The following is a 10372-nucleotide window of genomic DNA, read 5'->3' as shown; positions in this document are numbered from 1 at the left end:
CCTTGCTTTTACTTATATCTCACATTTTAAAATGGGGCATTCTTAAAGCAAGGGTTTTGTCCATTTTGCTTACCAAGTCAGCTGTCCTACACTGCCTTTACTGCCTTGAGATTGTGAACAGCTTTTCTTAAACTCCATGCACAACCAGCCATTACCATACCTTTTTCTTCCATATCAATTCAGATCTTGAGAGCTGTGAGAAAGAAAAGTTCCTGTTCCTTTTCAGCTATTGCTGGTTGATGCTGTCTGCCTGGCACTCTGTAACTTGGCCTCATCAACCAGCAGCCTGAGGACTGGAGGAAAACCAATGTTTTTCCAGTCTTGAAAAGTGCAAGAAGGAGGACCTAGGAAACTATAGGCCAGTCAATTTCACCTCCATCCTTGGAACAACCCATCCTGGATGTCATCTGTAAGCAAGTGGAGGAAAAGAAGGTTATCAGGAGTAGTCAGCATGGATTCACCAAGGGAAATTAGCTGGGTTAGTGGACAATGAGGTAGATTGAGAACTGGCTGAGTGGTGGAGCTCAGTGTTGTCATCAGTCTAGTTCAGGCTTTAGCAAGCAGTGTTCCCAGGGGTCAGTACTGGGTCCAGTCTTGTTCATCTTATTAATCAGTGACCTGAATGACAGAATGTACCTTCAGAGGCACAGAGGGACAGAGTGTACCTGCAATAAATTTGATGATGATACAAAACTAGGGGGAGTGGCTGACACACCAAAATGCTGTGCTGCCATGCTGCAACACCTGGACAGGCACAGGAGCCAGGCAGAGGAACCTGATGAAGTTTAAAGAAGACAAGTGCAGGGTCCTGCACCTGGGGAAGAAAAACCCAGGGCACCAGCACAGGCTGGAGGCTGACCTGCTGGAAAGCAGCTCTGCAGAGAAGGACCTGGGAGTCCTGGTGGTCAACAAGTTAGCCAGCAGTGTGCCCTTGTGGCCAAAAAGGTCAGTGATATTCTGGGGTGCATTAAGAAGAGTGTGATCAGCAGGCCTAGGGAGGTGATCCTGCCCTTCTACTCAGCCCTGGTGAGGCCACATCTGGAATGCTGTGTCCAGTTCTGGGCTCCTCAGTATGAGAGAGACCTCAACATGGAGAAGGTCCAGCAGAGGGCTATAAAGATGGCTGGGGGACTGGAGCATCTTGCTTATGAGGAAAGGCTGAGATCTAGGATTGTTTATCCTGGAGAGGAGGCAACTGAGAAGGGACCATCAATGCTTACAAATACCTTTAAGGGCAGTTGACAGGAGGATGGAATTAGACTTTTCAGTGGTGCCCAGGGACAGAAAAAGAGGCAAACTGAAACACAGGAAGTTCCGTCTGAATATGAGAAAAATCTTCTCTACTTTGAGGGTGACAGAGCACAGCAACTTCTCCCCTTTACAGCTTATTTTGAAGGGAAAGTTATGATTGCAATGTAGTGTATCATAATTCATCAAGAATAGAAGGCGAGTAAAAGCCATGGGGCTTTCTAGAGTGCCATAGTCCTAGAGCTGCAAATGAGTCTGCTGGTTTTAGCACAGCAGTCCCCACACCCACAGCTCATTGGAACACTCAGTATTGCTTATAGATACTCGTGTTTCAAGGCTGGGTTGACAGAGAGAAGAAGGGATGTAGCTGTGGGCCAGTGCAAGCTGGGAGCTGCTGGTTTTGTTTTCACTCCTGGCCAGTACTGCAGCTACCAGGTTAAAGCATCTCCTTCCTTTCAAGTTTTTTTTCTGGATGCAACATGAGAGCTGCTGAAGTTTCTCTGAGACTTCCAGAGATATGTGATAGCTGCAAAAGGCCAGGAGCTTGGCACGAGGCTGCCATATGCTCTCTGCTGTCCGGCACAGGACTCCCAGGCATGTGATAGCCTGGCAAGAGCAATGCCACGTGCCAAAAGCCATTCCAGGATGTGTAAGATCTGTGTGTACTCTGAGAATACCCTCTAAATACACCTAGAAGAAGGAGCACATGCTGTCCATGCATGTATGTGCCTGTCTGAGAAACTTGTCTACTAGTGATGAGGGTAGATATTTTCTAAATTTTGCCAGAACAGCAGGAAAATCCAGTGAAATCAAGGTGCTCATTGGGATGGAGTGCATTTCCTATGAAGACAGGCTGAGAGAGTTGGGATTGTTCAGCCGGGAGAAGACCTTAGAGCAGCCTTCCAGTACCTGAAGGGCCTGCAGGAGAACTGGAAAGAGACCTTTTACATGTAGTGACAGGACAAGGGGATATCTGACGGAGGGTAAGTTTAGGTGATATATTAAGAAGAAGTGCAAGGTTGATGAGACTGGAACAGGTTTGCCCAGAGAAGCTATGGATGCCCCATCCCTGGAAGTGTTTAAAACCAGATTGGATGGGGCTTTGACCATGGGAGGGGGATTGGAACTAGATAATCATCAAGCTCCCTTCCAGTTGAAACCATTCAGTAATTCCATGATTCTGTGAAATTCTGGCTTAATTCCTTACTCTGGTAGGAGCATAAAGAGAGCTAGTAGGGGTAACTTGGTAACTGGATGTCTGTAAGAATCTGGTGGATAAATGAATGTTCTGGTGGATATACGAACACTGTTGGATATACGGGTGCTGTGGTGGCTACAGGGACAGGCACCGGGACCGGGACACGGACACCGCGGATCCCGGCGGGAAGCGCGGCCGGGCGCTGCTCCTCCGCCGCGGGCCCGCAGGGGGCGCGCGGCCGCCTCAGCCGCGCTCGGCGCCCGCCCCGCTGGGCCCGGGGGCCGCGGGCCCGCTGCGGGGGCTCCGGTCGCTGCTCCTCAGCGGGGATGGCGGCGGAGGACGAGGCGGAGCTGAGCCTGCTGGAGTGCCGGGTGTGCTTCGAGCCGTACGGCCCCGACGGGCAGCGGCGGCCGCTCAACCTGCCCTGCGGGCACGTCCTCTGCCGGGGCTGCGTGGGGGCCCTGGCCGGCGCCGAGCGCCGGCGGCTGGAGTGTCCCTTCTGCCGGCGGCTCTGCGGCCCCGCCGAGACCAGCGCCTGCCGCCCGCTGCTGCAGCTGCTGGAGCTGCTGGGCCCCGGCGGCCGCCTGGCCTCGGCGCTGGGCAGGAGCGGCGGCGGGGCGGCGGCGGCCCCCGCGGGGCTCGGGCTGCGGCGGTGCCTGGGGGGCTGGGGGTGGCTGGTGAACCCCACCGGCGTGGCGGCCTGCCCCGGCTCGGGCCGCCTGGCCGTGGCACACGACGGCGAGAAGCGGATCCACGTCTTCGGGCCCGGCGGGTTCTGCCTGGGGCGGTTCGGGGAGCGGGGGCCCGCGAGCAACGACATTAAGTATCCGCTGGATGTGGCGGTGACGCCGGACGGGCACGTGGTGGTCACCGACGGCGGGGACTGCTCCGTGAAGGCCTTCGATTTTGATGGGAGGGGGGTGCTGGCTGTCCGGGAAGGCTTCTGCCTGCCCTGGGGCCTGGATGCCACCCCCGAGAGCGAAGTGATCGTGACGGACTCGGAGGCAGGAGCGCTGTACCGCTTGGCGGCCGATTTCCCAAGGGGGGAATTGAAGAAGTGCCAGGTGATCCGGTCCCGGCTGGTCAGCCCCAGGGCGGTCGCGGTCTGCCGGACCTCGGGTGCTGTCGTGGTAATAGAGCACCTGAAAGCTCTAGGAGAGAGCAAGGGCAGCACCCGCGTGAAGATATTCAGTGCGGAGATGGATCTCATCGGCCAGATGGACAGCTTCGGTCTGAACCTCGTGTTCCCCTCCAGAATATACGCTACCGCCGTGGCCTTTGACAAGGAAGGTCGTGTTATAGTAACGGATGTTTGTAGCCAGGCTGTCATATGCTTAGGGAAACCTGAGGAATTTCCCATCTTTAATCCTCTAATTAGTCACGGGCTTGCTTATCCTGTCGGACTGACTTACACGGCAGACAATTCCCTCGTCGTTTTAGACAGCGGTGATCATTCAGTGAAAGTATATAGCTCTACCTGAGTGGGCTTAGATGCTTACTGCTGCAGGCTCAAGCTGCTCCTGGCCATAAAGCGTGCGGAGTTGTGTTTGTAGGAGGGGACGGAGGAGGCGGTTTTGGGGCTTTGAGTGAAATCACCCTCCGACCAACACGCCGTGCTTCCTGCAAAACTTGTATCTTGCCTGCCTGTGGGAGGGAACCTGGCTGTTGCTGCCTGTAGCCAACAACAAATCAGCCAAACAAATAATTTGGCATTTTAAAACTGTTCCATGCCTTGACAACCAAGTGGTTTTGGTTCTTTTTGGCGCGTAATCAAAGGCCAGCACCTGTGAAAGTAATGCGTCATTTCCCAGCACGCAGTTTTCACTATTCTTAATTAAGTATAGATACACTCCTGACAGAACTGTTTCCAGGAATTGTGCACAAGGGAGGAGATTGCCTTGACAGAATGATAGGAGAATTGGAAGCCTCCATTCAAGGTTGCATAAATCCAGCTAAAATCGTTGTGATGGAGGAGCTACCACTGATGAGTGAGTTATGAGAAGTGAAATCACGTTCAAAGTCTATTTTTTACGTACCAGGAAAATGCACCTCTGGGAGCACACTTTGCTAGTTTATTCACACCTTTATTAAGGTTGTACTGGAGCACTTTGTCTTCCTCTAAAATGCCCAAGTCTGTGTCTTTACCTAGAGGTAATCTGGTGTGTGGTTACACAGCGTGGGCTGCTTTACCTAAAAGCCTCTTGAAATATTCACGTTTAGACCACAGATACTCCTGCATATGTGAGTTTGAGTTGGCTGTGCTGCTAACACAGCTATATGTGGGAGGTTTTCAGCACTGCCTGCCCCTGGTTTGTCATTAGTATGGTGCTTTTGCACTCCAAACCCCAGGATTCAACTGCAAATTGAAATATTAGTGAGAAGTAAGCCTCATTTTTTTCCTAGCTTCCAAATGCAGTTTTGTAGATTGTGAACACTGAGGACATTTAGATCAGTTTATATTCTCTTGTTTTACAGTAATATTTTATTCTCACTTATATTCTCACAGTTTCACTGTGGACACTTTTGCCTTATTGCATAGTAGAAATTATGCTACATATGACTTATTTTGAGAAGGATTTAATACCCCCACTAGAAGTCACTGCTGCATTTTTAGGCATTTATCTGCTACTAAAATGATTACTTAGATGGTTCAGCACTAAAATGAAGTCTGATAAAAATGCAAATACTATCTGAGGTAGGGATGAGTAGGTTAAAATGGCATAAAACTTTTGGGGTAATTTTTTTCAGAAATTGAAATCATTAATATTAACTAATCTAAATTCTCAGGCAATCAGTAAATTTTTTTATCTGGCTTTTGGTCTGATTTCAGGGCATTTAGTAATTGCATGTGTTACAGCACCAGTGATTTACCAAATACTTGCATTAAATTGGAGCAGTTTAGCCCTCTAATTCACCCAATGTGTTAATCTGTCTCATGTCAATATTTATTTAAACAAAACAAGTCTCATAATTGCAGCTATTTATAAAGGTTCATAGAACAGTGACCTGCCAATAAAGTGTGATTTGCTTACTCCTTGTTTTAATAATTTAGTGATAATTCCTCTTATCTTTTTATCACGTGTTTCCTTATTACAACACCATTTCTGTATTGCAGTTGCCCTGTAGATGGTTTACTCTTCCATTTGGCGATATCCTGCAGAAGTTGCTGTAGGGCCATTTTTTGCTATTGAAAATTATATGGATGTGCACAGCTGGTATTTTTCAGCCTTCTCCACTGCCTGGCCAAACAGCAAGTGCCTTTGGAAGAACCAGAAATCCTCCTTGGCTGTTCTACAGTATGAGCTGTATGGCCCTGAGCAGGAGCCCAGTTGGGAGATCAGGAAGGGAATTTACTCAGAAAAGCAGACCCCTGGATTATATATTCCTTTCTAGATGCCAAGGAAACGCCTGCCCTTGATAGAACCAATTAGATAACACTTCCTTTGAGGGACTGCTGTGTGTCAAAATGCATGCAATGCCATCAATGCTGTATTCATACATAATTAATACTTTGTCACAGTAACACTTCCTCTGAACTGTGGGCTGTGAGCTTTCATCTTCTCAAACCTTTGTGTGCACCAGGAGTTTGTTTTTTGCTACTAAATTCATGGATGGGCAAATTTCCTAGGACCTACTGTCATGTAGGCAACTTTCCAGCAGTTGAAATGCTGATTTTTAAACATTTGACTCATACTGTTTTAAAATCTACAAAAACTCCCATTGTTGCCCATTCTGTTCCTGTCTCTTTTGGTAACTAGAAATCACTTGATTCTTGCATTTGTGAGTAAAATAAAATTTGGGACTTTATTCTACCTAATAGATTTTTTTTCCTGTGTGCCATCTTCTGCAGTCTTTGCTTTACCTACCTAGTGAAAGCAAATGTAGAGTTCTGTGAACAATGCAACTGTGTCTTTTACACTACAGCTTGATGCTTAGTGTTGTACAACACTGCATCCAAAGAACCATTGCAATCTGCCTTAATTAATTTGATGCAGGTGCCTAAATTGAGAAGCCATAATGAACTGTATAAAAACAAGTGTTAAAAATTTTGAGTTCTTCAGTGTGTAAGGGAAAATGCAGCAGTAGCTGAAATCTTTCTTTTGACACAAAATCTTGTGTTCTGAGAGAGAGATGGCAAATACTGGAGGGCCCATGCTTGAACTGATTCCTTAGGTTTGGGGTCTGACTGGTTGTGCTTGGAATGGGGATAGCTAGATGCTTACCTTTGGAAAAGACTGGTGGCCATTCCATTTAGAATTGTGTAGTTGCCTCAGTGATAATTACTATTGAGTTTATTTTTTAAAAATCCACCACATTTTCATAACTCTCTGCACCTCATTCTCTAGCCACTGGATTAAAACCAAATAAATATAATGTACCATATTCTTTAGTGTCATGTCTTCAGCCCCTAGTAGAGATTCCTGTGTCTGTTGTGCACACACACACACACTGCAATTCCTATTTGGTTTATTTTTAAGCACTGATCTCAGGTTGCATATAAATATATCAGGGTATGTTTACAGTGTTAAGGAATTAAAGGAATCAGAGGAGTTTCAGAAATGCATATTGAGATTATGTTCTGTAACATACATACATACATTTTGTTTTGCTTGTGAAGAAAATAATTTTAGATAAAGAATATTTTTTTCAGATTGATGAATAAGGGAGAAAGGGTGGAAAAAATGTGAAATTTATTTCATTTTGGCCATTGTCCATTTGAGCAGCTGTCCATTCCCTCCAGTCACATTGCTGTGCACATCAGTTTGATCTTTATATTTTCCCAAAGCATGGATGTAACATCACTGTAGCATTTTTTAGCATGGACTGATTTCAGGGAAAGGGGGGATCTCCTGTAATATCCAGCCCCCAAACCACTACGAATTTTATAGACCAAGTCCATCAAGATGATAGCTTTGAATATAGGAGACCTTTCAATTCTGGAAGGGATAATGGAGGTCAAAAAGCAGCTTTCTTCCCTGGGACCATGGGTCAGAGTGCTGTTGCACCCTGCACAGGAGGAATTTTTTTTCTTTCTCTTCAGTGTTTGGGGTTTTTCCCCTGACTCTTCTCAGAGGCTCGTCTTACAGTTTACATGTCACCTGTGAGTCACAGCTTGCCTCCACAGGAGCAAAGCAAAAATACACATATTTTCCACGCAAGTTCTAAACCTCGCTCTTCATTCAGGCATATCAGGAGAACTGACAGACGTTCAGAGAACAGCAAGCACTTCTTTGATACTGTTACATAAACATCCAGGCTTTCTCTAAAGTGCCTCCTTTGAGGAACCTGTCTGACTCTCCTGGACAGCTTCAAAGATCTCTAATACTGGAGAGGTTCTCAGGGAGCAGATGATGCATTGCACTTACACCTTTTTCTCACTGCTGCTTTCCAAGAGATTTACAGATATTCCTGAACTTGGCACTCCAACCTCTCTGTGGGGCAAACACAGTATACATGTCTTGGCCCTGCAGCTGCAGACGAGAGCTGAGAATCAAGGGAAGCCTTTGGCAGACTTCAGGCTAGATCTCAGAGTTCCCATTAAAAGGCTACCTTAATAAAGCAGGGAGAGTCTGTGTTTAATCACCCTCTTGACTGGGAGGTGCCTTCCTGATTTTGGAAGAAGTTTTGACACTATACTGGTGATCTTGTTACTAATTCCTTTGGTGTTCCCTACAAATCATGGAAATTAATACTTTTCCAAACCACAATGTATTCCTAGATAATTGCTTCCAGTGTGCTCCGCAAAAGTGTGTAGCATCAGTTTTGAAATGCTCAAATTTCACATTGAGGATAGAAAGGAAGAGAGGAGATCAACTCTGAAAAGGAGCAATAATTAATGGAAGATGTCTGTGGCTTAAGCAGAGGGTGAACTCCACCAAGTCAGAGCACAGAGCACACCCATCATTCCAGTAAAGGGAATGCATTCTTAAGAGGTGAAGCATTTCAGCCTGGAAAATGGACAAGATGATAAGGGCTGTTGCCTTTTGATTTGTATTTACCTCTGGCAAAGGAATAAACTGCATTTGAACAGGTTTTCCAGCTACAATTAGACACTTTCCAGATGGCAACCTTTAGGAGAGCTATCAGTTACTTATAGCTTTTATTATCTATTAGTTTGCAAAAACCTGTAGGGGGAAATAAAGATTTGGAGCGAACTAGGCATTTTAGGGAAATATGCTCTGTAATTGAATTAATACATTTTTCTAAAGATCCCTCTTAATGTGGTAATTTTTATTCCTTGCTCACAGGTGAGCACTATATGGGTGGAGAGTTAAGGAGAGAGAACAAATCCTGCTTTCATGGAATACATTGTTTTTAAAATCAGGAAACTATTGCTTGTCACAAGATTCCGTAAAAAATTTTAAATACTTTAAATATCATTATATGCTTTGTAATGAATAAAGGATAGGCCAATTTTAAGCAAGACATAGGATTAGAGATCTAAAATTATAACTGAGAAAAAGAAAGAATTTATTTTGAGAAGACTGGAGAAATTAAGAAAACCAACAAAGAAAAAAAAGATAAAATGTTTTTTATCAAAGCTTGCTTTTAAAACTTCTAGTACAAAAAAAAATTATCTTGAAAGAACTCTACACCTACATAATCACAGGAGGTAACTCTTACTGGGAATTTTTCCAAATACAAATAGATGAAATGTAAAACACATTTGATGCTCACCTAGCATGATTTCCTGAATAATAGGGAGTGGAATTTAAGCAGTATTAACCAGTATTCAGGAACTACTGATCTGTACTAAAAGTACGAAACAAAGAACAATTGTGCCTTTTACTATCACAGACTAAGGCACTACCATGAGAAGAAATATGATGTCATTAAAATATGCTTCATAAGAAATCTAGCAAAAAGAGTCAGACAGATTAAGTATTAAAAATATATAATCACTTTAATATGAAAAGGATGTGCCTGGCTCCCTTATTTGTCATTGTCCTTCATTAGGTAGGAAATAGGGCTCTTCAGTGAGTTTTCTGCCAACTTCCCCTCAACTTACAGCATGTCATTATGGAGCCAAAAGTATTTAAAGTACGTGTATTAGTCTTTTCCTAATATTACTTGAACTGACTTGTTTGAGTTGAGGCTTGCTCTGTCATGAGTAGTTTATCTGTGCAGTCATGAGTACTGCAAATGGAATTGTCCACATAAATAAATGCTGCAGGACTGGGCTTGAAGTCAGGGAGATTTAGGCTAGTGCAGAGGTTTGCCTGGAGAAGTCTTTGCAGCAGACTTTACAATGACAGTTCAGGGAATGCTGCTTTGGGGTTTTATGTGCTGAAAGTCCTGTGCATGTTTAGAATATATTATAAGCAATTATGACTTTCAGCATCAGAAATCCTTTGTGAAAGAAACTTATTGTAATAGTTTAGCTTTTCTTATTTATTCTTTCATAATTTACTGAACCCTTGCTTTGTTCCTAGCAGTCCTTAAGACTGAGTGGAGCAATACCACACTTCCCTTTTGGCATGTGCAGTTGCTCAGTAACCAGCCAGCTGGGGCAAGATCCACTCTTGACCAGCTTCAGGGGAGACCTTATACCTGAACATGCCTTGCAGATCCTACAGAGGAGGTTTTTAGTCCTAGCCAACAGGTTAGAAAAGTTATGGTGTTTACACTGTAGTAGCGATTACACTGTTCTAGTCCCAAAAAGACTGCGTGAAAAGATTTCTAAGGCTGCAGGGTAATTAGGCATTTTTAGTTTTATTTTGCGAGAAGGATTGCTGCTTTTTAAAGACAGAGTGAAAAGTGCACCATTTCTTCCCTAGTATGGCAAAGTGAAATTGAAGTTATCCCAGACCCAGCATTAGATCTTTTTGTAATTTATTTTGTGATGTTCATAAACCTGTTCAGTACTTGGATGGTGTTACCATTAAAATGCAGCTGATACTATATTTCACATATTTACACTGTGTT

General features: G+C 44.7%; 1 protein-coding gene across 1 annotated transcript; it reads left to right on the top strand.

The window, feature by feature from the left end:
* The first annotated feature begins 2699 nt into the window (after nucleotides 1-2699).
* NHLRC1 (NHL repeat containing E3 ubiquitin protein ligase 1) lies at nucleotides 2700-5477 on the top strand. The gene has a single exon (XM_056483948.1). The coding sequence runs from the start codon at nucleotides 2773-2775 to the stop codon at nucleotides 3925-3927; it is 1155 nt and encodes a 384-aa protein (XP_056339923.1). The 5' UTR covers nucleotides 2700-2772; the 3' UTR covers nucleotides 3928-5477.
* Nucleotides 5478-10372: the final 4895 nt, after the last annotated feature.

The sequence above is a fragment of the Oenanthe melanoleuca genome, chromosome 2, assembly GCF_029582105.1.
Source record: "Oenanthe melanoleuca isolate GR-GAL-2019-014 chromosome 2, OMel1.0, whole genome shotgun sequence".
Classification (NCBI taxonomy): domain Eukaryota; kingdom Metazoa; phylum Chordata; class Aves; order Passeriformes; family Muscicapidae; genus Oenanthe; species Oenanthe melanoleuca.
The sequence above is the reverse complement of the archived record's forward strand: the minus strand, read 5'-3'. Positions and strand labels throughout refer to the sequence as shown.

Coding starts and splice junctions, on each gene's coding strand:
- NHLRC1 (XM_056483948.1), top strand. CDS start 2,773: ATGGCGGCGGAGGACGAGGCGGAGCTGAGCCTGCTGGAGTGCCGGGTG.